The sequence below is a fragment of the Hyperoodon ampullatus genome, assembly GCF_949752795.1.
Source record: "Hyperoodon ampullatus genome assembly, chromosome: 10".
Classification (NCBI taxonomy): domain Eukaryota; kingdom Metazoa; phylum Chordata; class Mammalia; order Artiodactyla; family Ziphiidae; genus Hyperoodon; species Hyperoodon ampullatus.
The window spans coordinates 48,658,445-48,684,248 of NC_136923.1; the positions used below are offsets into that span (position 1 = coordinate 48,658,445).

Genomic DNA, 25,804 nt, shown 5'->3' on the forward strand with positions numbered 1-25,804 from the left:
GTTTTTCCTCGGTCAGGACAACACCCGTTAATCCGTGAAAGACACATCTGCTGTTTCTTAAACTCACTGTCTAAAAAGGGAGAAAAACACAGTAAAAGGCGGGGTGGGGGTGGGGTGGGGTGGGGGGTGGAGGACGAGGGCAGAGGGAAACTCCTCTTTTGAGGAAGATGTGTTCTTATGTAACAGTCTTCAAAGGTTCCTCTAGGTAGAGTTTGCAGCATTAAGTTTCCTAAGACAGGAGATGGGTTTCTTTGTGTCACAGATTCTGAGACAACAAACAAAGAGAAAGAGGGAAAAATGAACCCCGACGGGCGGGAGGTGGCCGAGGCTCTTCAGCACGGCGCTGGTTCTGCATTCACAGCTCAGCACCTCAGCGCCTGCTGACGTGTCCGCTGTTTGCGATACAGTAGAGCAATGTGCTGGTAAAAACTGATCCAATCCAAAAAATAATATTAATAATAATAATAATAATAATTATAATAATAATAAAAAGTCAAGGTAAAATAGCAGCTGCATTTTACGTGTTTGTTGGTATTACGGGATTTCCAAAACAAAACACAACTTTTTTTTTTTTCCTTTCCTCTTCAGATCCACTGAGTCTGGAGATCCACTCACGTCCTGGGCTTAGATGCTCGACTCCTTCGGGGGCAGGTCCACATTGGTGACGGAGGTCACCAGGGAGACAAGACAGTCCGAGGTAGTGCCATTGACAGACCTCCGGATCAGGGACACCCGCTCCTCCACACAGCCCGCGGACAGACGAGCCTCTGCGTCGTGGTCCCAGCACTCCTCGATGGTCACGCAGAGCTGGGCCAGGCCCTGCACACCAGCGGGAGAGAGGAAACAGATGCCCTTGCCGGTGGCCCTCACTGAGGACAAGCAAACCTGACAGTGTTCCTGAGGACCGGGGAGAGCCACGAGCCCACCTGCAGGGGTCTGAAGGAGACTCCCCTTCCGACAGTCGCCAGACTGAGGCCACGGGCCTCCTCCACAGCGCTGCAAAGGGTCCACTGAACCTCAACGTGGGAAGCAGGGCAACCCAGGGCCCGCCGGGGGTAGACACGGCTGCTGCCGCGGAGCAGTGATATTCAAACGAAATCTTATTAGGCCAAGCCCAAACCACATAAGGGCCCAAAGTGCAGTCACAGTGGGAAAAGAGGAAGGCTTCATCCCACCCTGTCCCCCACAGCCCTGGACACCTCCCCAGAGTCCAGGGAACGTGGCGCGACACCCTGTACTGGAACCAACTGTATGCAGCTGGGAAAGGCAGCAGGATGGGCAAAATGCCCACACCCTGGAGCAATCCGGCCTGCTCAGCACCAGGACACACTCAGACCTCTCTGGATCTGCTCCCCATCAGGGAACTGGACTGGCAACCCCAGTTTCTCTGCCCTGGGAGACTGAGGAGGTCTGAGGCAGAAGGTAAGTTCCTGGCCCAGCTTCCTTCTCCTGATGCCTAAGTTTTCTCCATTTGTGGCTCTGGGCTCCAGGGAGCAGCATGGCAGCTGAACTTGGCCTCCACAGCTCGACCTCAGACCATATGGTGAGAGCGCTAGCTCCCACTGGCCCCAAGGGTGCCCCTCTTCTGAATTAACCCTGGGGTAGCAGGGGAAAGGACTCAGTGGAGCTGGAGGCAAATATCCTTCCAAGAAAGGTAATGATTTACATAGCTGGGGTCTTTTGTACGGTATATTCAGACTGGAGGGGCCCAGAGGCCACAGAGCTAAGCCATATTAAGCACTTACGTGATAGGTGTCCTGCCTGGTGATGTATGGTAACTCCTTAAATCTATTACTACCCTGAGGAGACAAAGGCTCAGAGAAATAAAGCAATTTGCCGGAAGTCACCCAGCTACTGACCGGCAGATCCAGGATTCCAACCCACATGTGTCAGGCCCAGGGCCAGTGGGCTCCACTGCACCAGTGCTCCACGGGGGCAACCAGGGCTCCGACGGAGCTGTCAGGCCCCATTGCTCTCTGCGGCCAAAACCAGAGCCGCCTCCCTGCAGAGCACTAACCTCCCCAGACGCTCCCCTGGTGGAAGGGAGGCACTGCACTAAGTGGCCTCTGACCAGGCAGGGGTGGAGGGGCTGTCCCGCTGCCTGAGGCCCCTCTCTCTGACCCTGCCACACATGGGAGGGGCTGCCCTCTCTGCCCCCAAGGCCCCTCACCGGGTGTTTCAGCCAGTGATCCTTGATGGCAGGCCGCATCTTCTTGTGCACGACCACCTCCTGCAGCTCCTCCAGTGACGGGTGCTGGCCAATCTCTTCCTCAAAAGGCAGCATGTACTCATCCACAGGCCCTGGGGGCAGAGAGAGAGCCCGGCGGGGTCACCCTAACACCCAACCACACACACACCCCACACCCAGAATGCTCAGGGCTCCCGTCCCGCTCACCATCGGCAGCTTTGCAGCGGGACACGAGCTCCCACAGCACCAGGCCCATGGCGTACATGTCGATGCGCAAAAAGGCATCTCTCTGGAAGTTGATGGCTCCCTCGAGCACCTCAGGGGCCATGTACCGCCGTGTGCCCACCTGCACGGGGACAGGGGAGGGTCTGTGGTCACCAACCACGCACAAATGCACTCACAGCTGGACACAGGAGCTACAGCCACGTGCAGAGCAGGGCCATCAACAGTGACGGCCGTCTCTGACGCACCACATCCCCGGGGGGCCCCGGGGTCACGAAGTAATGACGACTGTAAAGTGTCATTCGAGACAGCAGTCATCTACCATGAACTGCTGCCTCCATCAGCACCACAAGGGGCCACACAGATGATGTGTACTTCACTGAGACGCACGCCGAAAGCAAAAGGGGGAGAATACTTTAAGATAGTAATAGCCGTTGTTTTAGGATGATTTGCTTAGGCTTAACCTTAGGTTACTTTTTCTAGGTTTCTGGTTTGGATTCTCAGTATACTCTTGTTTATCTTATTTTTATCTTGTTTAATAATTACAACTGAAAAAGGAAGGGAAGTCTGTTTCTCACTGGCTGGCCCAGGAGACCACACCACCCTCCAGGCCTCGCTCTCTCCACTGGTGAAATGAGAGCGTTGCTCCTGGAGTTCTCAGACAGCTCTGAGCTTCCCCCTGCCAGCTGAGCCCCAGAAGGGCAGCGTCCACCCCTGTGCCCCCACGTCTCGCACCCCCTGAGGCTCGTCACCTGCCCATGAGTGTCCCCCGGAGGTTTCCCTGGCTCAAACCGAACAGCCAGGCCAAAGTCAGCCAGCACGGCCGTGAGGTCACTCTTCAGCAATACATTCTTGCTCTTAAAGTCCCTGTGGAGACAGTGGACTGAGACAGAGTCGAACATGTGGTCCAACTGACCCTCCTCCTGGCTTCCCACCTTGACTCCCAGAGACCCCAGGCCAGGCCATCCCACCCGTGGGGAGCAGGGTCTGCGCCAGGGTGGAGTTCCACGAAGCCACACGGGCAGGCAGCTTTAGGACGCCTCCCTCCACTGGTGTGAGAACCCAGAACTGCACTCCCGCCAGAGCTGCAACACCGACCCCAGCCTGGTGCCCAGCATCGAAGGCCAGCCCTCACGTTCTTAGAGGGCTTGAGGAGGGGGCATAGCAGCCAGGGATGCGAGTTTTCCGGGAAGAATTTACACTATTTGGGATGTGAGTGAAAAGAGAAGTTTCAGTGAACTGGCCTGGGTTCTGAGCAGGCCCCCGAGGCTCGAGCCGCTACGGGAGCGGCGGAGCAGGTGCTGAGGTTGCGCTCAGCCCAGCCCCTCCCTAGCAGGTCCTCAATCTCCCCGCGCCTGTCTCAGCCTTGCTGTGAGGGCTAAACCGATGGAGGAATGTTTAGGGCCACCCCTGGCACACTTACTATGCACTACCGTTAGGTGGAACCATATGGAAGAGTCGACATTCAACCGTTTTTGACCTACAACAATGGCAATTTCATACAGTCAACCTCCTATGTCATTCATGTTATTACCATCGGGGCCCTTCAGCTTTGAACCCTGGAATTCGAGGCTCACTCCCTCCCTCACAGCCACAGAACCACACTACACTAGGTCTACTTCTCTGCGCCACTGTTCCTTCACCTGTAAGACAGGCAGAGAAAAACAGTACCTATCTCACAGGGCAGTAATGAGGCTGAAATGACTTGGTGTTTCTAAGTGCTTAGAGCAGTGCCTGCCACTGTGATGAGGAGGTAGCACAGTGGCTCTCAAAGCACCATCCAAGGACCCCAGTGAATCCCTGAGACTGTTTCAGGGGATCTGCAAGGTCAGCATTCTTTTCATAATAATCTGTCATTTGCCTTTTTTGAAGCTCATTCTCCCAGAGTATAGAGTTTTCCAGAGGCTACACACACATGTCATCACTCTGACAGTTAATGGAATATGTGTGCTCTAATACAGCAAATATCAACAGACATAATAACCCACAAGAGTGTAAAGGGATCCTAACCAAAAAGTTTGAGACCTGCTAAATCAACTCTCAGTCAGCAGTCGGCACTTCCTCCTGCGGCCACTGGAGGGCACCAGAGAACTGACTTGCGAGGCCACAGCCTGCAGGGGACACCGGCAGAAGGCCGGGGAAGAGTCAGGTGGGCCCAGGGTTTTGTGCGGTTGCCTCTGACACACCACGGAGCAGCTAACCACGTTTATGAAACTGAGACCCCCCCAGGCCCTGCTCTCACCCTCCAACCCTCTCTGCAGCTCCAGGCCAAGCGCAGAGAGGGCAACTACTAACCCAGGTACCTGTGGGCAATAGACGGTTTGTGGCCCTCGCCACGGCACCAGGGCACATCCTCGTGCAGGTATGAGAGGCCTCTTGACATTGTCTCTGCCACGTGACACAGTTCATTCCATGTGATGATGTTCCCCTTGAGGTAATCCGTGAGGGAGCCCTAGAGGGAACAGCACAGACTCTGGGCACAGGAGGACAGGATCCAGCCCAGCCCCGGGAGGGCCATCTCCATGGACCATTGGCTGGGCTTCCCACCCCCGACCCCGGGATGCTGGAATTCATGAGGCCAGGAGGGGTTGGGAAGGGGGTGTCGTCAGAGAGTGATAATCATGAAGTCACTGCTCCCATTCGTAAGAACTGATCCCAGGGCGAGGGGTTCTTATTGCAGACCCTCATGTCCACACCCATGACGGGCGACCTCAGGGGAAGGCCAGTGGGGCCCACGGTCACCTCCCGTGGGAGCAGGGTCCACAAGGTGTGCTCACCTTGTCGTGGAAGGCCGTGATGAGCCACAGCTCCACCTCCAGGTTTGAGCCTCGCTTCTCAGCGGCAATGAACTGCAGCAGATTCTCATGCTTCATGCCAGGTGTGCTGAAGATCTCCCGTTCACTCTGCCACGACTGCTTGTCCTGAGGCAGGGATGCGGCTGAACCCCACCGCAGCCACGCCACCCTGCAGCTTCCCACTACCCCCAACCTCAGCCTCCGTAAGGGAGGTGGAGCAGGACTGAGCCGGGCCCAGGACCACAGACCAACAGTGACCCTGAGATCACTAAGGCCAGCACCTGATTTACAAAGGGGGCCACTGAGATCCAGAGACAGAATTGAGGAGCCCAGGACCACCCAACCAGTGAGAAGCAGAGCAGGCCTGGCTTTGCCAAGTGTCCCAGGCAACTGCTAGGGGTAGCCTGGTGTCTAGGGCCTCTAAGCAGAACCTGATGGCAAAACAAAACCCTGAAAACCAGACTGGATTGAGGTTTTGCACATCAATGCTTTGCAAAGCCCTACCCTAGGCCCATGGTGAACGTCACCACCCCCAATGGGGCCCACTCCTCTCTCATTCCAGCTGTACAGGATGTGGACTGCCCTGGGGCAGAGAGCTTGGGCCCCGCAGGCACACACGCACCTGGAGTGGGAAGATCTTGACAGCCACGAAGTCGTTCATGAGCTGTGCCTTCCAGACACAGCCAAAGCGCCCCCGAGCCTTGATCTCCAGCAGCTGCAGTGGCTTCAGGCCCACCAGAGGGGATGGGGGTGGAGGTCCAGGGTCCTGGGGGGATCGAGGGCTTAACAGGATCTGGCCTGGCCTCCCCACCTCTACCCTGCCCGGCCCCAAGCCAGCCCCATCTCACCTCATGGATGTCCACGTGGCCATAGGGGGGCTTGCGATGCCGGTACATCCAGAATGCCAGCAGGACAATGAGGGAGAGGCCCCCGATGGGCAGCAGCGAGTAGGCCAGCACAGTGAGCAGGGTAGGGGCTGTCGGAGGTGGCTCGTACGTGACTGGGGGACACACGGAGCCCGGCGTCACACAGCCCGCCTACCCGCACACCTCCAGGGCCAGACCAGAGAGCCCTGTGGCTACTCCCCACCCCACGGAGGAGCCGAGCGTTCGGTGGGGGGCCTAGGCCGGCCCACATCGCTCCCCCAACCTCACCTTCCGGGCCGCCTGCCTCGGGCAGGTGGGTGAAGCGCTCGTTGCAGAAGTTGCCTTCGCAGCAGCAGAAGTACACCTGGGGGTTCTCCTCGGTGGCCACGCACTCCTGCCTGGAGGAATAGTTTCCCATCCGCTCCTCAGGTGAGGGACAGACTCCCCGGGGTAGCCCAGCCAAACCCCTCCCCACAGAGGACCCCACAGGGAACCAGGCGGGGGGCGGGGGGAGAGTGTGAGCCCACTTCCCCTAAAGTGGGACCCAGGATCAGGAGGGACAACAGAGGGTGGACATGCACCCAGAGCCCTCCTGGGGACCTCGCAACGGGGGCAGGGACCCAGCACCACCCCTGCTCGCCCAGGCTACCACGAGAGCCCGTGTGTCCCTGCCTCAGCTCCAGACACCCAGCCCCAGGGGCACTGGCACCTGTCGTAGCAGTTGAAATCGTCCAGCCAGCAGCCCTTCTTGACGAGCTCGATGGTGCCTGAGCTGTTGCGCCAGGAGGCGTAGCAGTGCAGCCGCTTGTCCTGCTCGCCCTCGCAGCGCTCCAGGCCGCTCTGGTTGGTGCGCTCGAGCTCCCAGTTGGCGTTGTAATAGATGCACTCCCGCGTCTCAGCCTCCCCGCGCCCGGAACCTGTGCCCGGGGGAGAGAGCTGCTGCCGAGTAGCCCCAGGCCCACGAGGGAGGCAGGGGGCCAGACTGACAGCCAGATGCACAGTGGGGGGCTCCTGGGTGGGGAGGGCTGCTTCCCTGCAGCAGCAGCAATGAATGGAGGGGCCCTCTAAACCCCAAGGCACGGTCAGAATCACTGTGTCATCCGGGTGGGGCGGGAGGGTGGTGCTAAAAATGCACATCCCTGGGACGTCCCTGGTGGCGCAGTGGCTAAGACTCCACGCTCCCAGTGCAGGGGGCCCGGGTTCTATCCCTGGTCAGGGAACCAGATCCCACATGCATGCCGCAACCAAGAGTTCACATGCCACAACTAAGGAGCCCACGTGCTGCAACTAAGGAGCCTGCCTGCTGCAACTAAGACCCCGCCCAACCAAATAAACTTTTTTTAAAAATGCATATTCCTGGGCCCTGCCCAGACCCATCCATTTGGAGTGGGGGCAGGATCTACGTTTTTTGTTTTTTGGGTTTTTTAAAATTTTATTCATTTATTTATTTGGTTGCGCCGGGTCTTAGTTGCAGCAGGCAGGCTCCTTAGCTGTGGCATGAGAACTCTTAGTTGCAGCATGCATGTGGGATCTAGTTCCCTGACCAAGGATCGAACCCGGGCCCCCTGCATTGGGAGCACGGAGTCTTAACCACTGCGCCACTAGGGAAGTCCCTGGATCTATGTTTTTAACCACCCCCCCTCTGTCTCGGGTGGTTCTGATGCAGACCTCAGGGACCACGTCTGAGAAACTAGGAGGGCGGCTTCCTGCCGCTGTCTCTGCCTTGTCTCAGAGCAGCTCCACTAGTGAGAGGCAGGGCTGAGGGGATGGGGTGGATCTCGGAGACCAAAGGCTAAGTGAGCACCAGCGGCAGGGCCTAGGCTGGTGCCGACAATGCCCACAGGCTCCTGCCCACCTGCAGCAGCATTCGGCGGCTGTGCTCTGCAAAGTCCCCAGTCCAGAGGGCTCAGGGGCCCCACTGCATCCATAGCAGCAATTCTAGTGGGGTTCCCGGGAGACTTGACCTGTGGGGCAGACCCCCAAGCTGGGCTTCTGGGCTTAGCACAAGTTACCACCTCTGGCTGCAAGATGCTCCCAACTTTCTCCTTTGTATTTTGGCTCTTCTCTCTCTACTTCCACAGGCCTTTGTGCTTCTTCCATCACCTAATTTATCACCCTTGACTAATTGCCTGTTGTTGTTTAAAGGATTATTTCAGACATTCAAAAAGTATAAAAATAATGTAACCAGGGCTTCCCTGGTGGTGCAGTGGTTGAGAGTCCGCCTGCCGATGCAGGGGACACGGGTTCGTGCCCCGGTCCGGGAAGATCCCACATGCCGCGGAGCAGCTGGGCCCGTGAGGCATGGCCGCTGAGCCTGCGCGTCCGGAGCCTGTGCTCCGCAGCGGGAGAGGCCACAACAGTGAGAGGCCCGTGCACCGCAAAAAAAGGCAAAAAAAAAAAAAAAAAAAAGTAACCAAAGATAACTCCCCAGAGAAAATAACATAATGAACACTCATGTAAGAAACAAAACAGGGACTTCCCTGGTGGCGCAGTGGTTGGGAATCCGCCTGCCAATGCAGGGGACACGGGTTTGATCCCTGGTCGGGGAAGATCCCACATGCCACTGAGCAACTAAGCCTGTGCGCCACAACTACTGAGCCTGCGCTCTAGAGCCCGCGAGCCACAACTGCTGAGACTGCGTGCCACAACTGCTGAAGCCTGTGCATCTGGAGACCATGCTCCCCAACGGGAGAGACCACCGTGATGAGAAGCCCGCGCAGCACAACGAAGAGTGGCCCCTGCTCGCCGCAGCTAGAGAGCCCACACGCAGCAACGAAGGCCCAACACAGCCAAAAATAAAAAAAAGAAATAATTTTTTAAAAAAAGAAAGAAAGAGACAAATCATTACAAATGTGCCTGACAACTGCTTTTTAAATGTCAGGCTTCCCCCACAGGACTGCAAAGCTGATGCTTTAACTGCAGAAGCCTTTACTGTCTTGAGTGCTAGAACCAGTTCCAGACACAGACCGGATAGATGGATGGATGTATGGAAGGAAGGAAGGACCAACGGTCAGACAGAAGGACAGAGTTATCTCCTGGCTACAGCAGGATCCTGAAGGGAGGGGAAAACAGGAGGGGTGGCCTCAGCCTGAAGCCCAAGCCCTAGGGTCTTCAGGGGAGCTTCCATCTCTGCTCAGACAACAAGCCCCTGCCCCCTATATAAGGCAAGGAGCCCGAACAAGAGAGGCCACCAGACATCAGGAATGGCCCAAGGCTGGCCCAGCTCCTCTCTCCAAGCTGCTGATCAGGCAGAGACCCCTCTGGCCACTACCGTGTGGCCAGGACCCAGGTGGTCAGGGCTGGGAAGTCCAAATCTCAAGGCTCCAGGTAGGACCCAAGGGTTCAGGATGATACTGGACCCCCACCTGACAAGATCCTCCTACAGACCAACTGGAAACAAAAGGTGCCCTTGACCCCATTCAAGTCCTGGTTCTGATGCTTACTGGCAAGTGATCCAGCCACCCGTGCCTCCGTTTCCCCACTCATGAAAAGGGGATGATAACAGAACCTACTTGGCTGTTCCAAGAGCGAGATGAGTTAATGCATTTTAACGCTGGTTAGCACAATGCCTGGCATGTTGGCTGTTATATTAGAGCCTGACACGCCCTGCTGCCTATGCCATTTTGTCACAGCACAAGCCCCCTGCCCTGTCAGGTTGGGAGTGTGCATACCCAACCTGCAAGAGCTTTGCATTCAGAGCCCCAGGGGGACCAGGGGAGACTTGGAGACTCCATGCCCCCCCTCACCACACCCAGGCTCTGCTGCCAGCTGGAGAGGGATTCCCCCTCCTCCCTGGCACTCCGCTTCTGCACACACTCAGCTATTTATAGCCTCTGGCAACAATCCAACCACAAGGCCGCCTCCGCCTTTTAACAGACACAGGGTTCCTGCCCACACTCACAGAGCCGGGGACCCCTGCAGAGGAGGCTCCCTGATCCCAGCCCACTCGCCCATCCCGGCAGCGAGGAAGCTGTGCCCCCTCTCACGTGCTGCCTCAGAGCCCTGCGGGGAACCCCCCAGACGCCTGGGCAAGGGGCTCACTCTACCCCTGAGCGCCAGCCAACCCAACCGGTAGCCTCCAAAGGAACCAGGTATACAAGTGTCAGTGTCCCCAGCAGGCAGTCCTTATGTTCCAAAGGGCCTACACCTCGGCAGAAAGATGCCCCCAGTGCTCCCCTAGCCCCCAGTCCAAACAGAACAGAGAAACCCCGCTCCTGGACACGCACCACCACCAAAAGAAAGAATACATGCAGATTCCACTCAGAACCCACATTCCAGGAGCGGGATGAACCTAAATGATGGGCTTTGACACTTGAGGTCTATTTCCCAGGCCAGCTGACTTTGGATGTACCCAACTTGCACTGGGGAGACAAGGGGGGAAAATCCAGTGGGGAGAGGAAGAGGGATGAAGAGGTGAGGCAGAGCTTTGGTGGGAGGGTTTGGAGCTAGAGGGGCCACGCCTCCCCTGGGGTCCCCCGAGCTCTGGCCTTGGGATGCGTCTAGCTCAGCCAACATCTCCCAGAGGTAGCGCGGACCCCAGTAGCCAGTGGGCCACTGCACCCTGCCCCTGGCTCCTGGAGGCCCCTCGGCAGCCCCCGCCTCCCTGTGGGCGCAGCCCACCTACACTGTAGAGTGGTGAGAATGTGATGCCAGCCGCCACCACATCCACCTCAGGCCCCTTGCACCAGCGCACCCCCCCAGGAGCCGCCACGCCTGAGAGGGGGCCGCGCAAGGCGAGCCCGGCCTTCTCCCTCATGATCCAGCCTCTAGGTCTGCCCAGAGAGGAGGGGCAGCCCCTGCCACACACAGTGGCCAGGCTTTCTTCCCGGGAGGCCCTGCTTCAGGCTCCCCAGCCCTGCCCCCTCAGGGGGTCCTGCCATCAGCTGAGCACCTGCTGTCCCCGCAGGTTCCTCCAGAGGAGCCAAGGGTCCTGAAGGTGAGGGCTCCCTGCCACAGTGTCTGTATCCAAGTTTATGACTCCACCTCCCCCAATCCATGCAGGAGCATCTTCACCATCTTCCCACGACCAGAGTGAGGATGGCCCATGTTGGGGGGTTCAAGGGAACCTAAATGGAGGTGAGGGGGTGGGCGAAGGGGAGGGTTAGAGCACGAGAGAGATAGACATAGACACACACACACACACACACACACGTGCATGGACACGCAATGGTGGAATGGCACATACATACAAGAGGCAGAAAAGAACCCTAAACGTGCCTACGTTTATCTTTGAACTTCTTTCACACAAGAGGATAACTCTACCCAAGCTATTTATTAAGTGTCAAAACCAGGTTTTGAAACCAGGCAGCCTGGCTCTAGAGTACATGCCTGTTACATGCTCTGTGACGCCTTTATTCTCGGTGCTACAGAACAGTCCACTGTATGGCCTGACCACAACCTAAGTGTCCATCCTCCTGTTGGACCTTTAGGTCATTTACAACATTTGCTGACTTAAGCACTGCCACTGTAAACCCTCCTGAATCCTCTTTTGCATGTTTTCCGGTGCTCATGAGCGTGCATTTCTCTAGGAAATACAGCCACACGTTAGAGACATGGGACATAAGGATGGGCATCTCCAACTCACTGGATACAGTCACACTGGTCTCCCAAGTGGATGTACCAATTTATGTGCCCAACAAACTCCAGCCCCACTGACCCGCACCGTCAGCCCCTGATGTGTGCTCACCTGGTCAGGGTGAAATCATACATCATGGTTTTGATCCACATTTCCTGATTGCTTGTGAGAATGATCATGTTTGTGTTCACCAGTCCCTTCTGAGAACTGCCTGTTCGCATCCATTCCCATTTTTCTGCTGGGCTGCTTCTCCTTTGGGTTATAGAAATTTTTAACATATTCCAATAAAACTTTTCTTCCTATATAGTAACCCCCTTCATTTGTTTGCTCTTTGCCAGAAAGTCTACTTTATGTGACACTAACATAGCTATATGACATTTCTTGTAGTATTTTCCCAGTTTATCTTTTTCCAACTTTTATTTTAAGTCTTTCTGTATCTTTTTTTATCCCAACTCAATCTAATACTATCTTTGATCCTAGAATTGACTCCTGTTACATTTATGATTACCACTATGTTTAAATTTGTTTTTTCTCTACTGCTACCACCTTGGATTATCTTTTTAAATTCCATTATTTCAGCCACTCTGGTCTGGAAGTAATGCACCCTATTTCCATCCTATTATAAGCTAGCCTTTAAGTTTTAATATGTACATTTATGCTAAAAGCCTGAAGTTAATCAACATCTCTTCCATCCCTCATTGGAACTTAATTGTTCTAACTCCAATTACCTCCTTCCAACTTACATTAAATTAGTTTAACATATCTGTGTTCCACATTTAATCAATTGTTCTTCTTATCCGCCTCCCAAAGCAGATATTATTTGTGTTTTATAAAGTCAGCATTTTCTTTTTTTTTTTTAATTTAATTTAATTTTATTTTTGGCTGCATTGGGTCTTTGTTGCTGCGAGCAGGCTTTTCTCTGGTTGCAGTGAGCGGGGGCTACTCTTCGTTGCGGTGCGTGGGCTTCTCACTGCAGTGGCTTCTCTTGTTGCAGAGCACGGGCTCTAGGCGTGCAGGCTTCAGTAGTTGTGGCACACAGGCTCAGTAGTTGTGGCTCGCGGGCTCTAGAGCGCAGGCTCAGTAGTTGTGGCGCACGGGCTTAGTTGCTCTGTGGCATGTGGGATCTTCCCACACCAGGGTTCGAACCTGTGTCCCCTGCATTGGCAGGCGGATTCTTAACTACTGCACCACCAGGGAAGCCCAACATTTTCTTATTAGTCCATACATTCTCCAGCTTGTCTGCTCACCCTTCCTAGAAGGAAGATCTCCACTCTTCCTTCTAGGACCGCTGTCCTTCCTGAAGAACATCTTCCTTCAGTAAAGATCTTTTGGTACAGGAGCCTTCGTTCATCTTTCTGAAAATGTTAGTTTGTTCCTTTTCCTCACTGACAGTTTAGAAGAACGTAAGCTTTTAGGTTGAGTTATTTTCTCTCAGCATTTTGAAAATATTATTCCAGTGTCTTCTGGCTTCCACCATTATTGCTGAAACGTCTATTAGTTTAACCTTGTACATACTCTGTCTTTTCCGTCTGGCTGCTTTCTTAGATCTGCTTCTTGCAGTTTCACTATGAGCTATGTGTCTAAGTCCATGTTTAAATTTCTTTGTACTGCTTGGAAGAATATGATTTTAATCTGATGATTCATGTCTTTCATCAATTCTGAAAAATTCTTGGCTTTTATCAATTTGAATATTGCATCTCCCTATTCTATGATTCTGAAATTCCTATTACAAGTATCAGACCATTCCCAGTCTCTTAACTCTGCTTTCGTATTTTTCAATTCTGTGTCTAAGCACCATTACAGATAATTCCACAGGTCTAAATTCCAATTCATTTATTTTCTCTTTAGCTGGGTCTAATCTGCTGTTTAGTTCTTCTATTTAATTTATAAATTCAATTAATCTATTTTTTTATTTCTAGAAGTTCTATTTTTTTTTTTCTGGCTGCATTGGGTCTCCACTGCTGCGTGTGGGCTTTCTCTAGTTGTGGCGAGTGGGGGCTACTCTTCTTTGCAGTGTGCAGGCTTCTCACTGTGGTGGCTTCTCTTGCTGCGGAGCACAGGCTCTAGGGCACGCAGGCTTCAGTAGTTGTGGCACGCAGGCTCAGTAGTTGTGGCTCACATACTTAGTTGCTCCGCGGAATGTGGTATATCTCCCCGGATAGGGATCGAACCCAGGTCCCCTGCACTGGCAGGCAGATTCCTATCCACTGCGCCACCAGGGAAGTCCCTAGAAGTTTTATTTTTAAAAAAACCTTCTTGGTCAATTTTGATACTTCTGTTCTTTGTCATACTTCCAAATCCCTCACTTCTAATTCCATAATTTAACTTCCTGAACATCTATTTCTGCCACTTGTTACTTCTGATGATTTCACTCATGGTATCTTGTTTCCCTGTGTGTTTTGGAATTTTGGATTCTGTTTTTGGATACAGAGCTTGTGTTCAGTGGGGGCCTTTTCTGTGGGAATAAAAAGTGAAGCCAAGTTTGAGGGGGCAAACTTCCAGAGATAATTTATATTTTTGCTTCTGCCAAATTCTGCCAAATTCTCTAGGACATTACCAATCTGGAATCCCTTTAATTACTTAACTCCCAGGAAACACAGATGGTATAAACTCCAACTCCAAGCTCATGGAAGCACAGATCTATGGTTACAAATTCTCAAGTGAAACTACCCACCCCCCACCAACCAACAATTTTATTATCTATTCCCTTTATCAGCAAAAGAATGTTCCCTCTAGTCCATACTTTCACTGAATGAATAACGCTGTGGAAGTCTTATCATGTGAGAGCCTCAGTCTCAATTCCACATCTTATCTCCTGTGCCTCACACACTGCTACTAAACCCACATCTCTAAATTATGGAGAGAGGCAAAGTCCTGCAGGAAAAAGCAGCTTTAACCAGTGAAGCAGTACAGCTCTAGCTTCCAGCCCACTCCTGCTTGTCCCTTACTTTGTTATACATGCAATCATGCATATACATTTAAAAAGGATATTTGTTATACTTTATCCAGCATTTCTATGTGTCTTGTATGAAGAGGTTTTTCAGCTGTTTTGTTCACTATTATTGCCAGAAATGGAAGTTCAGGAGCAATCTCCAAAGGTGACGAAAGGAGCTCTATCAGCCTAGGAACAAGGAATCAAGCTAGGTCACCTCAAGTCACTTCCAACCTCGAACTTTGTAAATGATTCCTTGGCACCATCCACGGAACAAGGTGTGGGTCCAGGGCCATTCTCTGAAACACCTGCCTTTCTCCAGGGCCCATCATTCCTGAAGGACAGTGGTGAGAGAGCTTCCAGGTAAAGGGCAAGGATTATACACAAATGTTATCTTTGCTCTCTCCTGTAACCCCACTAAAACCACAGCAAAGAAAAGGTTTTTAAGGCATAAACCCATAAGGACAAAAAGAACAGCAAAGCACCACAGAAATGAAGTTCTGAAGTTGGAAAGCAAATATACACAAGTGGCCACTGATCACACAGACTCCTAATCTGGCTGTGGAGAAAGCTGAGAAGCAACATGATTTCTACCATCTAACATCTTCATCCCACTTCAGAGTTTGTCTTCTTTTGGCTCCCCCTCACCTCTACATCTTTGGGGTCCCAACCCAAAAAGAGGGGCTCACTATACCCACCCTCTCTTTAGAACTCCAATTCCTGTCTTCCTAGCCCAAGGCTATCAAATGCAAGGCTCAGTTTCTCAGTTGCCCGTATGGAACTGAAAACAGAGTCAAATGTAAAAGTCACCACCCAGGGCCTCTGTTCTCACACACATCCTGGACTGGTAGGTGTCAGCATTGAGAGATAGCTGTACAATGCTTTCAACCAGAGGTGTTTGCTCAGTTTGTCCATCTTTTCAGGTGCCTTCAGAAAAAAATGGTCCTGATCATCAAAAGAGGAAATCTCCATAGCTACTTTTAACCCAGGTTTTAGATATATTTTCAGGACCATATATAATACACAAAGGGGATACTTCTACACAAACACAACAACTGAGATACCAGTGTAGAGATAAGACTACCCAGAGAAAGTGTTAATCGAGAAGAACACTGACCCCAAAGCAGAGCCCTGAAAAAAGTAACTTCCATTCCAAAGTGTAATTCAAGAGGAAAGTTCACTTTCAGCCAACTTTATTATTTCAGACTCTTATGAACTGAATTGTGTCCCCCTCCAAAATTCATAATCACTGATGTGACTGTCCTAGGAAATAAGGTCTCTAAAGTGGCAATTAAGGCCAATAAGGCCATATGGGTGGGGCCCTAACCTAACAAGACTGATGTCCTTATAAGAAGAAGAAGAGACACCGGGAGTGTACACACCCAGAGAGAAGGCTGCGTGAGGACACAGCAAGAAGGCAGCTATCTGCAAGCCAAGGAGAAAGGACTCACCAAGAACCAATCCTGACAGCACCTTGGTCTTGGACTTCAAGCCTCCAGAACTGTGAAAACTAATTTCTGTTCTGTAAGCCACCCAGTCCGTGGTATTCCACGGTATAGAAGCCTAAGCCGATTAATACACAGACAGTGCACATCACCTGTACAATGTGGGAAAGCTGACTGGGACATCATTTACACTGCAAACAGTACCCTTAACCCACTTCCACCTAACTCCACGAGCAGGGCCTGACATGTGAGCTTACACAAGGAATCCCAGTAAAATGGTAGTGAAAGAGTAGAGAGCACGCTGAAGAAGGGACTAGGAAAGCAGGGGCTTTGGAGAACAAGTCATCTCAAATTGTCTTCTTTAATTCTTCAGCCAGTCAAGGCAGAAGATCATGCAAGGGAACAAGGCACACGCTCAGCCAGGAATTGAAGCTCACCAGAACCCTTTCTGGTGTGAAAAGCCTCTCACCAGACTCTAAAATAATTCTTTTACAAGCTTCTCTCATACCTCCTACCACCATTATGATCACACGTGACATCAGGATCCTTCCATGCCCAGAGCCTGTCAAACGCACAGGGTGCACCAGTAGAGCCCTGCTCCCCACAACCTTCAGCAAGAGCCTCAGTCTGAGAGGTGGGGGCAGCATGGAGCCTAGCTAGTGAGCACACACAGACACACACATGCACATCCAGCCCAAACCCAGACCATATCCTGGCTAGTCCACTGCCACCTCCCCTTTGTCGGCACAGTAACCAGGAGCCTCAGACACGGGAAGCAGCCTCTCTGGCGCTCCTCAGATACCAGGTCAGTGGAAGTGAGCACCCTCCCTGTCCGGGCACCCTTCATCAGGTGGGCTATTTCCAACCTCTATAATCTAACATTACACAGGACACACACACCACTACCATCACCACCATCACCACGACACAGTATAACCATGTATAATCGTTTCTCGATATCTATCAAAATTTAAAATACATATGTCCTGGGGCTTCCCTGGCGGCACGGTGGTTAAGAATCCGCCTGCCAATGCAGGGGACATGGGTTCGAGCCCTGGTCCGGGAAGATCCCACATGCCGCGAAGCAACTAAGCCCGTGCGCCACAACTACTGAGCCTGCGCTCTAGAGCCTGCAAGCCACAACTATGGAAGCCCGCATGCCACAACGCACCTAGAGCCTGTGCTCCGCAACAAGAGAAGCCACGGCAATGAGAAGCCCACGCACTGCGATGAAGAGTAGCCCCCGCTCACCTCAACTAGAGGAAGTCCAAGCACAGCAATGAAGACCCAGCGCAGCCAAAAATAAATAAATAAAAGTAAATAAATAAATAAAAAGACTGAGGTAGATCCATATACATTAAAAAGATTGCCAGAACAGATCTCTGAGTTTAAAAAGCCATGACAGAGACTTCCCTGGCAGTCCAGTGGTTAAGACTCTGCGCTTCCAATGCAGGGTTCATGGGTTCAACCTCTGGTTGGGGGAACTAAGATCCCACATGCCACACGGCACAGCTAAAGAAAAAAGGCCATGACATGCGAGAACACGGACGCAAGTCACAAAACATGGTGAGCATAAGATGGACATAAAGCAGTTCATCCTGTAACGTTCCATTCATTTAAAGCACAATGACAGGCCAAAATAACGTATGCCGTTAGAAGTCGAGATAGTGGTTACCCTTAGGGGTTTAGGGGTAGAGACTGGAATGGAGCAAGAGAGGGCTTGCTTGGGGAGAGGCCGGTAACTTTCTGATTCTCGATCTGGATGCTGATTACATCAGCATATTCAGTTTGTGAAAATTCCTCAAGCTGTCACTTATGATAATTACACTATCCTATACATATTTTATATGTCAGTTAAGTGTTTGAAAAAGAGTAATACCATTTTAGGTTAAAAAAAAAAGCTTTATTTCTCTAAGTACTTCTATAGATACATATGTCAAACGTCTAGAAGATATCCACCAACCTGAGAAGGCTCACTTCTGGAGGAGGACTCAGCGGACCAGACTGGTAAAAGAGACACCGGTTTTATCTGTAATATCTAAATTTCTGCAACTGAATCCATGTGTATTACTTGTAAAACTAAAAATTAATAAAATTTTAAATGGGAAAAGAAGTTATGGCCAATGTGACCACCACTCAACTATATGCCAGGGTGGCTAACCAGGAGACCCCTGGATGAGGGCAGACTTGGGAGTGGTTTTTCAGGGTAGGGGAGACAGGACCGCATTGCCCTGGCTCTCCTCCCCCACGCAGTCCTGCAGGACCCACTCTCAGGTAGCGGGTTCACAGGAGGGGCCGGCCAGGTGGGAAGGGAAACCCGAATTCACCTAACTTTTCTGCCCCTCTATTTTCTAAGCCCCAGCAGCAGATGAACCCTGATCCCCTCTGCCCTCAGGGTACAAAGGGCTCTACTTATGAGACCTGGACCACAGGGCTCTCCTCTAACTCCCACCCACACTCCCACCCAAGCCAGCAGTTCCAAGGAAGGCCCTGGTCTGCCTGGCTTGTGAGCACCTGAAGGGAATGTAAAACTTGGGTAAGAAGGAAATTCCCAAACAGGATATAAAGTAAGGGTTTCTTAACCCATGATTGCCAGCCCAAGGCTCTGAGAACTCATGCATGCTTTCTGAATCAATGAGGGGGAAGGGGGAAGGAGGGCTGTCAATGACACTGGACGTCAAGAGGCATTGTCCTCATACCTAAAAACACTGTGCACCACTACGCAAGCCAGAAGGAAAAAACATCTTGGCATCAACACTCAAGAGCGTCAGCTTCCAAGTCAGCCTCCTGTTTTCACTGGTTCAGGTCTAGGAGGTAAGCAGGGGCCCCTCCCTCTCCTCAGATGGACAGACAACAGCTGTCTGGTCACATCTTCCGAAATGCTGGGCCCAAGCCCCAGGAAGCAGCCTCCTCCATCCTCCAGCCAAGGGCTTGGGTTTCCAAGCAGCCTTCCTTTTCCTTCCCCAGAACTAATTTTAGCCTCCTTGGTTGTCAGAGTGGAACTGAAATAGTCGGCAGAGAAACGTTTGCAAACAAGAACATGCGCTCAACTCACAGAACGCCTCGCTCCAGCCCAGAAACCAGGCAGAGGAGAAGTCCCACTGAGTGGCAGGCCCAGCCCCTAGAAGGGCCCTGGGAGGAGGACTCACATGCGCCCACTGGGGCACGCTTCCTTTCCAATCCCCCCGTCCCAGCAATCACGTGCCCATGAATGAAAACACCCAGCTAGGGCTGCCAGTCCCTGAGAGAGTTTGAAAAAGGAGCATGTATGTGTACAGCCAGACTGGGATAACCAGGGCAAAGCATGGGGCTGTCCAAATGCGGGAAGCCATGACTGATCCTGGGCCAGGGGAGGCACAGCTGACCCCCAAACAATCTCAGCCTGCATTACCAGTTGGTTTCCAGTACCTACCATTGTCTCAGACAAAAACAGCACTGAGAAACTTTAAAAACAGACTCAGAAGAGGGCAGCGGCCTCTACTCTCCCCCATCCCCGCCCCCACTCAACCACCTAGGCATCCAGGAGCAGCACCACCAGGACCTCAAGGCCCAGGCACCTCTGGGGCTGGGATGGCAGGCCTCTGAGTCTGGTGGAGAAAGGCCAAAAAGGAAGCCCCAAACAAGGGGGTGGGTGTCTATTCAGGAACAAAGAACAGGTGACAGAATGGAAGGGAAGGGAAAAAAAATAAAGAATTCTGAGATGGCAACAAAGTCCACTTTGGAAAGACTCCAAAAGAGATGGAAGCAGAGTCTCAACCCCAGCAAACAAACAAACAAACAAAAAAACTTTAAAATAAGCACTTCACACACCAGCGACATGGAGAACTTGGAAACTGAAGCTTTTGGGAGTGCTTCCTCCTACTCTAAGAAGCGTCTGTAATCCGTTGCCAGTTCAGCAAACTGTGTTTTGCCGAGTTCAAGATCAGAGAGGAGACCCCATAAAGCTCCCCAGCCGAGCCACGAGTAGGTTGGGGAGGAGCGGAGGACGAACACGGGCTGCCAGCCTGCCAAGCACAACCAACAGGCTCCGGTAGAGATCAACCCCCGGGTCTGGGCCCGCGCGGTGCGGGCGCAGTCCCGTCTCCCGCAGTGCAGTCCACCGCACCTCCCCGCGGCCCGGGTGGAGCCGCGCACCCGTACCTTTGGGGAGAGGCGGCGCCCCCGCCCCAGGGTCCACGGGCTCAGAGCTCCAGGCCCAGGGCGGCGCCGCCTCCCCAGGGCGCCCGGCGGCCAGCCCGCTTGCTGGGCTCGCCGGGGAGGGCATGCCCGGCGCTCCGCTAGGCCCACGTCGGCTGCCAGGTGCGCGCACAGGGGCGCCGCGCGGCGCAGAGGCCCCGGCCCCTCAGGCGAGGCGCGCCGCGAAGCTGGCGGCGCGGTCAGGGTGGTGGGCGGGGGCGGCAGGCAGGCTGCCCGGCCACCCACAATCGCCGCCTCCCTGAAACCCGAACCACTTCTGAGAAAACTCAAGGACGCCAGGATTCTTTCCTCGGTGGCCAGCAGGACTCCCGAACCACGAGTTCGAACCAAACCCTGAGGCTGAAGCAGGAATCTCCTAGGCTTTGAGAATCCAACCTCCCACCCTGAATCCGATGGGGGGGGTGTGTGCGGCGGTGGGTGGTATTAGCCATTAACCCCACCGCCCACAACTCTCTCTCCCTTTAAAGGCATGAGAACATTCTAGATCAGGTTCTCAACCAGGTGATCTGTGCCCCCTCCACTCAGAGCATTTTCGTTTTTCGCGATTGGAAGTGCTATTAGCATTTAGAGGGTAGAGGCCAAGGGACACTGCTAAACATCCTACAATGCACAAGATGCCCTCCACCCCCCCCCACACACACCAAAGAATCATGGGGTCCAAATTGTCAACAGCGTCAAGGTTTAGAAACGCTGCTCTAGAATGAGGTCTACCCAGCCAGGATCCTGCCTGAGGGCTGTCTACCCAGTGTCATTCTCAAAAGTATTACCCAGACCAGCTCACCCCGACCTAAGCCCCCAGATCCCAGGCCCTGGTAACAGGTCAGTATCTGCAAGTAGATCTAAACTCTGACCTGATGTCTCTTGGTCCTCACTTGCACTACCCTAAGCTCCCAGGTAGGAATACACAGGCACTCAGGGGAGGGCTTCCTGAAGGAAGGGGCGGGGATGGGGGGTGGGGGGGTGGATCAGGGGTGGCATGTGAACACTGCGCAGGGTCACAAAAAGCAGAAGTAAAGGAGAAGTCATGCCCAGTGGCTAGAACAGGGTAGGTAGAGGCAGCAGTGTGGGAACTTGCCCAGTGCACAGCCCCTGGCCAGGACTGGTACAATGGGCAGGGCAGCCAGGGCAGACAGGCCTTCATGGAGTCCAATTCAGGGGGCTGTAATTAGCTGGTATCAGTACAAACAGCGAGTGTGCACAAAGTATGCGCATACTCTCACATGGGTTCTCTTTCTTATTTGCATTTATTTTCTGGGGGGGAAGGGTCCACAGCTTTCATCAGATTTTCAAAGGGGCCCATGGTGTAGGATGGGCACTCCTCACTGGGCTCCCTAGAAAGGAATTTCCTTAGGCGAAGTGCCAGGGGAAGTCCAGGTGCTATTTGGGAATGGAGATGCCCAGAAAGACCCTGCAGAGTAGTGCACCACAGCAGCCCACCCAAGCTGTGGGAGGCCATGGGGTTCCAGATCTTATGTCTTCACCCAGGTGGAGAGCCAGGGAGTCCGGGTGAGTTTCTTACATCATCTACCTTGGAAGCATCTCTTAAGAGCTGAGGAGGGTGCCCACTCCTCCCAAAGGGCAGCCCAGCCAGCCAGACAGGGCAGAGTCTGGAATTCTTAGCAGGTACAAGGACAGGTAGCAGAGGACACCCTTCCCCGGGGAAGGGCACCAACAGCCCATGACTCTGTGGTCCGTGTCCTTGACACCTACCACTACACTGGGCCTGAGGGTCACTTCACTCATTCCACACACAATTCTCCGCTGAGGAAATGGACAGTATCTTTGAGTCAGATAGAAGCCCACCTATGAGGACAGCTTGGAGCAGTCAAGGCCTGTACTTCCCACTGTGACAGACAGGAATCAGTTCCTCCTCCCCAGCCAGTGGCTCCTGACATTTCACTCAGAACACTCTCCAACCCACAGGCCCTGATCTAAACCCCAAGTACAGAGACAGATGTCAGGAGTTCTTACGGGATACATAGATGTGTGTTTGGGATATCCACTGCAAGGCAAGAGCCAAATGACTTGTTTCCCAAGGACACTGGGCCAGGCACAGAATACAGAAGACGTGCAAAACTAACTAACACTGATCTTGTAACAAGTACCCTGTACCATTATTGCAGCATCAATTCTGCCTTTTCTTTTAGGCCTGCACCATCCAATACGGTAGCCACTAGCCAAATGAGACTACTGAGCATCTGAAATGTGCAAAGTCTGAATTGAGATGTTCTGTAAGTATAAAATACACAGTGGATTTTTATGACAGTACAAAAATTGGAGAATGTCTGTTTTAATGTTGATTACAAGTTGAAATGATTATTTTATATACATTAGGTTAAATAAAATATACCATTAAAGTTTATTTGACCTTGTCACGGACTGAATGCGTCCCCTCAAAATTCGTACGTTGAAACCCTAATGCCCAATGTGATGGTATTTGGAGATGGGGCCTTTGCAAAGGGTTAGACTGGTTCATGAGGGTGGAGCCCCCATGATGGGGTTAGTGGAAGAGGAAAAAAAACCCCACAATCCCCTCACCTCCCCACCCCAAGCACCAGGTAAGCCCATGTGAGGATGCAGTGAGAAGGCAGCCATCTGCAAGCCAGGAAGAGGACCCTCACCAAAACCTGACCACGCTGGCACACTGACCTCAGACTTCCAGCCTCCAGACTGTGAGAAAATAAGTTGTTGTTTAAGTCACACACTCAGCCCAAGGAGACTAAGACACACCTGTTTCTTTTTCCTTTTATTAACATAACTACCAGAAAAATTTAAAGTTATATGTGTGGTTCACACTATATTTCCGTTGGACAGTGCTGTTCTAGATCTTCCTTCTACAAGGGCACTGTGTGCTGCGGGGGGGGGGGGTGTACTTCTAAACAGCAAGCCAGGAACTTGAAGGAAGGGTATCAAGGAAGTCAAAGGAACAGGAGGGCCAGCTCTGCTCCTACCTGGGCCTGTCGAGGCTCTTCCCATAGTTCTTCACAAGTCAGGGCAGTGGCCACCAAAGGACTAGCTGGTGTCACCACTAGAAACACCCAGTGACCCCCACTTTCCTCCAGGGCAGGAACACAGGTTGGTGGACTCTGTCCTAACTCTGGCTGCCCCACGTTGCAAGATGCACTGCTGAGCACTGCCCAAGCCAGGGAAGAGGAGGGAAATACAGTCCTTCCAGGGGCCCAATCCCACCCTGCCCCGCATAATCAGGGAGGGACCTGAGACTGGCCAAGCCAGACAGAGATAATTAGGGACAGGGTTTTGGTCTGAGGCTGTCCTTGTCCTGGGAGGAGGCCCCCTCTGCAGACATGGTCTTGGAAAAGCCCAGCACCTCCAGGAGGGATCCACAGACAGTCAGGTGAGCTGCTGCGTGCCTAGTAAGTCGTCTGGCTGCAGCCCTTCCCTCTAGAGGCCGATGCCTCCCTTTCACTTCAGAGATCTCATTCTTGGGGAAAAGCAGCTCAAAGCAGCACTTAAAAGGCAGAGAAAGGAACAGGTTCAACACCACCAACTCCCAGCATCTACGACACAGGAAACAGCTCCAAAAGATCCATGACACCCCTTCCATATTGTGCCCAGGTACCAATAACGGGTCTCTATCCTCTGGTCGCTGCACTCAGGCTACGCAGCTCCAAAGCCTCACTCGGAGAACTCACTTGCCTTCGGTGCAGACAGCTAAACCCTGCTACACTGCAAAGGAGGCGCGTAGAGTGGGAGTGGGGATGAGTTGGAGATGCGCGTTCCCCACCCACGCAGCAGCCGGGGGATCCCAGCCCCGCCCCTGCACGCCCGACCCCGCCCTTCGCGGGTTTCCCAGACTCTACGCTGCTGCCACCGCGGGCGTCTGGGGACCCGCGCTGCATGTGTAATGGGGGCTGGGAACAAAGACGCGCAGGACCAGGCTCCCGGGCTGCCGCACACCGGCCTCTGAGACCACCCCGGGCTGCTCCCTGGAGCTTTAATTGCGCGGCTCCCCACGCTTCCCAAGGCTGCCCGGAGCCGTCCGAAGCCGAGCGCGGAGCCCGTCCCTGCGCGCACACTGGAGTAGGGCGCGTCCCAGCACCGCTAGAAGAGGAAAATCAGTGCTTCGGCCTGGGGGAAAAGCGGTCTCCCAGCGGAACTCCGCGTTTATACACCCGCAACCACACACCCTCAAACACCCGCACGCGAGCCAAGAGCTGGCCGCGAGGGTCACCCACCCCCGCCACGTGCTTCCCGGAGGCCAGAACGAACAGGGACCTGTTGGTTTGTCTTCTCGCCCCACCTCCCCTCCCAGGAGCCCAAAACAAAGCAGTCCCTCGGGGTGGCCGCACCTCGCGTCTCGGGGCGCCGCAGGGAAAGCGGGCGCAGGTAGGAGCTGGCGCCAACGGCGCGCCTCCGGGGTAATACCACGCAGACGCTGGTGGGATGGGGTGCAAGGGACTCCTCCGGGCTGTGTGAAGCGGCCCGCGTCGCTTCGCTACACCTAGTGGCTCTGAGGGTCAAGCAATCCTGCCCCCAGCCGCTGCTGCACCTACAGTCCCGCTACCCCCCGTATTAGATCTGCCCGCCCCGCTTGGCCACCCTCCTCATGCTTGGGATTTTCTCTCACGCTCCCTCGGTTCCACGCACCCGTGTAGCCTGAACCCCGACCCTGGGGTCGCCTCCGCGAACCGGAGCCCTGCAGGCCGCCGCACAGGCAAGATCATCTCCCCAAGATCAGCGAGCAGGGCGCCCCGCGCGCCCCCCGTCCCCGCCCCGGGAGATGCAAGCTGGGTGCAGGTGGCGCGGCGAGGAGGCCGCGGGCCCGCCCTTTGTTGGTAAACACCGCACGGCGCCAGAAGCCGCCCCGCGCCCCCCACGCCGCGCCCCGTCCTTACCGGCGCACAGCGATCCCCAGAGGAGGGCGAGGGCCGCCCAGGGCGCCGTCATGTTCCGCGGCGCCGCCCCGCGGACACCCGGAGCCCGCGGGCAGGGCCGCGCGGCGCTCCCGGGGCGCGCAGGGCCCGGCGGCGGCTGCGCTCTTCTTCCCCCTCCCTCCTTCGGTCTTGTTCCCCGCGCGCTTCCCGAGCCTTCGTCCCCGGGCAGCGTGCAGGCTCCAAGGGCCGGACGGCGGGGCCGGGCTCAGGGCCACTGCGGACGACGCAGGCTTCGGCCCGGGCTCCGGGGCGACGCGGGGGCCGGGGGGCGGCGGCGGGGCGCAGGCCGGGGCGCGCCCGACTCAGGCATAGCGCGGCGGGGCTGGGCCCGGGTCCGGGGCGTAGGGGCCGAGTCCGGAGGGGCCATGAACGGGGGGAGGGGTGGGGGGAGGGGAGCTGAACTGAGTCCAAAATGGCTCCTGAGCCGCGGCCGCGGAGCCGAGCCAGCGGGGAAACCCGGATGTTGGATACAAAGAGGCGGGCGAGCTGGGAGGGGAGCGGGGGGAGGCGGGCCCTCCGGCCGCGTGGTCCGCGCCCCCCTCAGGGGCGGGGCCCCAGAGAAACAACAACACGGAGGCCCCGCCCCACGCCCGCGCCGTGCCCGAGGCGCGTGCAAACCGCAGGACTGGTGGGCGAGGCAGGGCGAGCTGGCAGAGATCGCGGTTTGGGCCCGTGACTCCGGGACCCCG

At 54.2% G+C, this 25,804-nt stretch overlaps 1 protein-coding gene across 1 annotated transcript; it reads right to left on the bottom strand.

Moving 5' to 3' along the window:
* Positions 1-512: 512 nt before the first annotated feature.
* On the bottom strand, positions 513-25,128 carry ACVR2B (activin A receptor type 2B; the record flags this gene model as incomplete). Its single annotated transcript, XM_079713950.1, has 11 exons — positions 513-819; positions 2,171-2,301; positions 2,396-2,534; positions 3,163-3,277; positions 4,714-4,862; positions 5,188-5,331; positions 5,828-5,971; positions 6,054-6,205; positions 6,360-6,469; positions 6,781-6,988; positions 25,077-25,128. The coding sequence occupies 11 exons, from the start codon at positions 25,126-25,128 to the stop codon at positions 625-627; spliced, it is 1,539 nt and encodes a 512-aa protein (XP_079570076.1). The 3' UTR covers positions 513-624.
* Positions 25,129-25,804: the final 676 nt, after the last annotated feature.